Raw genomic sequence first — 5,654 nt, forward strand, 5'->3', positions numbered from 1 at the left:
GCACATATTGACTACTGTACTTGATCTTAGCAGTGAGACTGCAACCTAAAATAGATATCTGAGATAGATTAAATGAGCGGTGCCTCAGATGTGCCTCTTTTCTCCCCTTGCAGTAATGGTAGCATAGAAAGTTATCTTACATATAAGAAAATGAACTCCATCTCAGTTGAAGACCTGACTATCTGAGGGACCAGAGGAGTCCCAGTCAGCTGCCAGAGAGACTGTAGGGTCTGGGGGTCTCTAGGGATGAGACCTGTGTGCGTGTGTCCGTGCACGCATGCACGTGTGTATGTGCATCTGTGTGAGTGAAATGGTCTCAGGGGGAGAAAGTGTTGGGTAAGAGAGACTTTAAATGCACTAAAGGAAAAAAATCATCTCCCATTTCCCTCTTCTGTCTATCCACCTACATATTTGAATATTTTATTATTTAAAATCCAATGAAGTAATATTCAAGAATTATTCTAATTTAGAAATTCTAATTCTTCTAATTTAGGAATTAAGATTTTTTTTTCCTATTTAGTTAAATTTTAACTAGATGAAGGAAAGTTTTTTGAAACAGGTTCAAGCTGACAATAAAGATAAAAGATAAATATAGGATGATGGAGAATTTTGTTGATTTATTTGGTCACATAGTAGTAGTATCACAGGATCTACATGTAAATTAAAATTTCAGAGAAAACCATGGTTGAACGGGTGCTCATGCACCAAGTTTCTTCTTCTAGCTAGGATTCCCATGATGCAAGCTTTCTTTTTCTGATACATAGGATATCCACCCTTGCAGCATGCTTAATAGATGAAGACTACTGAACAACATCAGCCACTTGTCCTGAATGTCACTCCACCACAACCATGTCATCTCAGTTACATTTTTGTAAAACTGTGGTAAACCCATGGATGATTGCCACACCACAGTTGCAAAGATGCTGAAAGGGGATAAATCACTAATAGCTGCTTTCTTTGGCACACTAGGCAATATACACACAATTACAGAAAGACAAGCTCAGGCAAAAAGTCTTTTAATAAAAAGCAAAGAGAGGATGTATAGAAAAAAAGGGAAGCTATGTCACCTCTTTCTACTGCTGGGGTATGGTAGTTCTTTCAGATGGGATGCATGTTCCTATTTAGACATCCAGGCTATGGACACCATATTTCTATATGAACTATATAGGGACATTAAGATACAGGTACATTAAGTAGCTATCTATCTCAGCTGTTATTTGCATTGTAGGCACCAAAGATTAGGAGAATAAAGTCCATCATTTAGACAAGAGATAAGCAATAAAAGAATCCACAATGTGAAGCTTATCTCAGATGATTTTGGGAGGGAGAGATGCTTGTAATATTGATGATCACTGCCTTTAATTGATCTCTTCTTTTCAACCCAAATATCCAAGATATGATGATTTATTTTACTTGGTCTCAGCATTACTTAGTAGACAATTTGCATTTCCGGTATCACTAAACCCATTTCTCTAGTATCACGGAGGCTGGAGTTACACAGCAGTCTTCAAAACAGAATGGCTAATGAAAGGAATTATAAGGCACAACAGTGGGAATATAAGAAACTAGCTAATAGCCTATTATTTTTTTTTTCTTCTGTCTTGGAATAAGCTTGTTAGCTCCTGGCTCAAAATATTCAGAGTTTCATACACAAGAGATAATCGTCCCAGAGGCAGCCAGGAAATATTTAGGCTTCAAAAGTAAGGCTAAGAATTTAGAGTTAGGAATATGAAAAGAGATGAGCTGCAAAGGAAGAGGTCTTTAATACACTTCCCCAGTACATGACCAGGACGAACACAGAGAAGCATCTTTTTTCCTGGAGTGAACTGCATGTTTTTAAATACAATGTTTGACTTAAAGATGCAGAGATTGAGAGCGAGGACGAAAAAGACAAGAGGTGTAGATCAGAGATGAGAGAAAGAACTTCAAGAAAGCTTTATGTTGTATTTTTTGAAACATTGACGTATTTTCTGTCTAACAGTTCTATTAATACAAGGGGTAGTCAAGAGGAAGGAACCATATCATTTTAACTTGTATACCATGAATCAGTCTCCCTAGTTATCTGTGTATCTGTCAATGTATCTGCCTATCTATCCACTCAGTTTTAACTTGTTCCTCATTTTCATGTTAGATATAGGTCAGTTCACTGTTATTTTGATCTTTTCTATGGGTTTGAGAGTATACACGCATGGGTATTAGTTTATTATTATTTCATTACAGTATTTTCTACTAACGAACTCATTCAATACATTTTAGTACCTTTTCCCGGGGAGAGGATACAAGGATTGCAAACAGGTAATGACATCTTAAGAAAAGAAGCAACTTTTTTTCTTTGGTGAGTACATAAATCCCAAACCAAGTAATTCAGTGAATGTATGGGGTTTTTTTAAGTACCATGAGTTAGTGTTCATGTTCATGTTCATCATCTAGGCTTTTTGTATAGCCAAAGAAAACAACTTGACCATTTCAGGACTGACTCAGAATATGTGTCAGAGATAAGCAGAATGAATTTGTAATTAAAGGTGCTAGTCTCCACTAATGATCTTATCTGCTATCTGCTACAACTAAGCTCTGGGCTCTTTTAAAATTCACAGAGAAAGATAGAAACTTTCATAGTACTATGATTTTTATTGAATTCCTATATAAATGTGAAGATAATAAAAACGTAAGAATAACACTATTAAATTCACTATAAGACTAGCGAATAACACTACAAAATTTCTCCCAGTGGGTTTAAAATGGCAGTCTGCAATGACTAGTGTCATCAATGCTGTAGAAGCCTAAAAGGGTAAAAGACATTCCACCTTTAATATCAAATTGCATTCTAATGACTCAACTCTCTCTCAGCCTATCTCCTTATCTATTTTTCCATTTTAGCTTTCAAAACTAGAATGATTGAGCAAAATATAATTTGTCATTTACAAAAAAATAAATTTAGTTTTTGAATAACTGCTGGATTTTTTTCCCTCCACAAAAACTAGTTTGTATTCATTTAGATGCATCATACAGTTTTTAGAAGTGATCATAAAATCTTCTCCATTGCGGAATTTTTTTAATGTCACTTTCTTTTAAACGTCAGGGAGTCTCTCTTCTGTAAATGGAGAGGGAAAAAATGTTATAAAAAAGTGTACTTATTTCTCATATCTTAAGTATCGCCTTCTAGAGTTTCCTTTACTTTTTTCTTCTGATGAAGAAACAGGAGGATCTAAGCAACTAGCTTTGATTTTTTTGAATAGCTTTTAGATAAATCAAACAGGGAGACAATATCCCATTGGTTGTCACCTAAGAACTTGTTAATAACAAAAATTTTCTGAGAAGTAACGATTTTCCCATTTCCAGACTCAAGTGCCTAAATGAAAGAAACCATGATGTTGGTAATGATTTAAACTAAAAAAGTTCATTGCTCTGTTGCAGGACATCGTGTGACACTGTGAAGGTCTTTGAGCTTCTCATAGTGTCATGATAGCTCTGGGATCAAACTCACACTTGCATCTAATGTCCCTGAGTGCCAAAAAACATGGCTTGATTCTGCCTGAACCAGCTGGCTCTTTAGAGAGGCAAACCAAAGCAATGGGTGGGGGTGGAAGTTGTGGCAACTGGCTCATGGTGTAGATCTGCTGCTTGAGATGCTGAAGATGCAAACTGGATGGAGATATTTGGTTCTGAGAACTTGAGTTTGAACTCTACAAACTACCAAAGGGAAGGTGAATATGGCCCATCTCAATCCTTGGCCAAGATAGCTTTCTAGACTGCTTTCTGAGTTGGAAACACCTATATAGTTGAGATGCATTGTGTGTTTGTGCATCTTGTGACATCTCTCGTCAATTATGTGACTAACAACATAACAATGAGGAAAATATTATATTTTAGACTACTGATTTTCCTGCTTAATCCCCACTGATGTATTGGAGAGTGTAATAGGAAACTTTGTTTAGCAAAATACAAGTGTATGTGTATAGGAAATATTCCTTGGAAGTTCTCTGCTTTAAAATACAATTATCTGTTATGTGGTCAACCTCCTGGCGGTAAACATCAGAATGTGTAATTCCCAAAAATTCCACTTACCCCTGGCTTGGAGTGGAGACCTTAAACATGTTCACATCTATACCTGTGGAACACTGAGCCTCTGGGGGTATTCTGCAGTCCCACCTTTGGATATATCAGATTTCGGCCCTGAGTCAAACAAGAAACACATAGAATAGATTTCCTAAAAACTAGGGCAACCTTGCACTGAGTGCAAGTTCAGCATTAAGGGCATGAGTGTGGAGGAACAGACTGGTCCAGCCAGAATTGCTGTCATCCTCCCATGTTTGGTGGTGGGCTCTTCTGGGATTTAAGCCTGTTTGTCAGGAAGAAAACGTATCTTAGACAAGTCAGAGGATTGTAAAGACCTCTTCTTTGCCAGACCTCCCCCTTGTGTGGAGTTTGAAAGGCATTTGTAAGAGGACATGAAGGAGGAGGAGGAAATGCCTGTTGGGCTTAGCGGGGAGGACAGCTCACATCTAACCCTGCCTCCATACCTTTGTTGGAAACCCTGCTTCTCAGCTAGGACTGAAATTGACTTCACCCCACCACCTGCTCCTGACATTGAATACTGGTTGTTTGTTTGCCTGTCTCTGTTACCTGGGAGTCAGCTAGTGCAACTTTAGTATGTCCTGATTCCACTTGCTGACATGACGGGTTTTTTTCTTCCTCTTACAGGTAACATACTGTGAATGGAAAACCAAACAAGTTCAAGTGAGTTTGTTCTCTTGGGACTTACAAGTGACCCACACCTTCAAAGCCTCCTCTTCTTTGTTTTTTCAGTTATTTATTTAATCACTCTGTTTGGAAATATGGTGATCATGATTGTGATAAGTACTGATCCCCACCTTCACTCCCCTATGTACGTCTTCCTTTTTCATTTAGCCCTCACAGACATCTGTTATGCTACCACCATTATTCCTTATATGCTGGTGAAGTTCCTACTGAAGCAGAGAACCATTGACTTCAGTGCCTGTATTATCCAGATGTCCTTAATCCTTCTCTCAGCTGGTAGCGAAATTTTCATGCTCTCAGCAATGGCATATGACCGATACATTGCCATCTGTAAACCACTACAATACCAAGAGGTTATGAACAAACCTGTCTGTAGCCAGCTGGTGGGGGGTGCATGGGCAATGGGGGTCTTACACTCCATTATAAACACACTGCCGATGCTAAATGTGCAATTCTGCAAGTACACAGAAATTAAGCATTTCAGCTGTGAGTTGCCCCCTCTCTTAACTGCAGCCTGCGATAGGACCTTCCTCAATAAACTTGTTCTTCTGTCTTCTGCTGTGATCTTTGAGTCAAGCTCCTTTCTGCTCATTCTCATCTCCTATATCTATATCATCTCTACTGTCCTGAAGATAGAGCCTGCAATGGGGATACAGAAAGCTTTCTCCACTTGCAGCTCCCACCTCATCATAGTGGTTTTGTTATACACAACTGCTTTGTTCCAGTACACAAAACCCAGTTCAGTCTCATCATTCATTCTAGATCAACTGTTTTCTATCCAACACAGCATTTTAACCCCCATGCTAAATCCCATCATCTACAGCCTGAAAAATAATGATGTGAAAACAGCTTTGGGCAGAATGTTAGGGAAAATTCAAGTTTCGCAATCAGTGTAA

The 5,654-nt window shown here is 38.3% G+C and overlaps 1 protein-coding gene across 1 annotated transcript; it reads left to right on the forward strand.

Moving 5' to 3' along the window:
* Window positions 1-4,715: 4,715 nt before the first annotated feature.
* On the forward strand, window positions 4,716-5,654 carry LOC103925724 (olfactory receptor 5V1-like). The gene has a single exon (XM_009334486.1). The coding sequence runs from the start codon at window positions 4,716-4,718 to the stop codon at window positions 5,652-5,654; it is 939 nt and encodes a 312-aa protein (XP_009332761.1).

This window comes from Pygoscelis adeliae, unplaced genomic scaffold (assembly GCF_000699105.1).
Source record: "Pygoscelis adeliae isolate BGI_AS28 unplaced genomic scaffold, ASM69910v1 Scaffold400, whole genome shotgun sequence".
Taxonomy (NCBI): Eukaryota; Metazoa; Chordata; class Aves; order Sphenisciformes; family Spheniscidae; genus Pygoscelis; species Pygoscelis adeliae.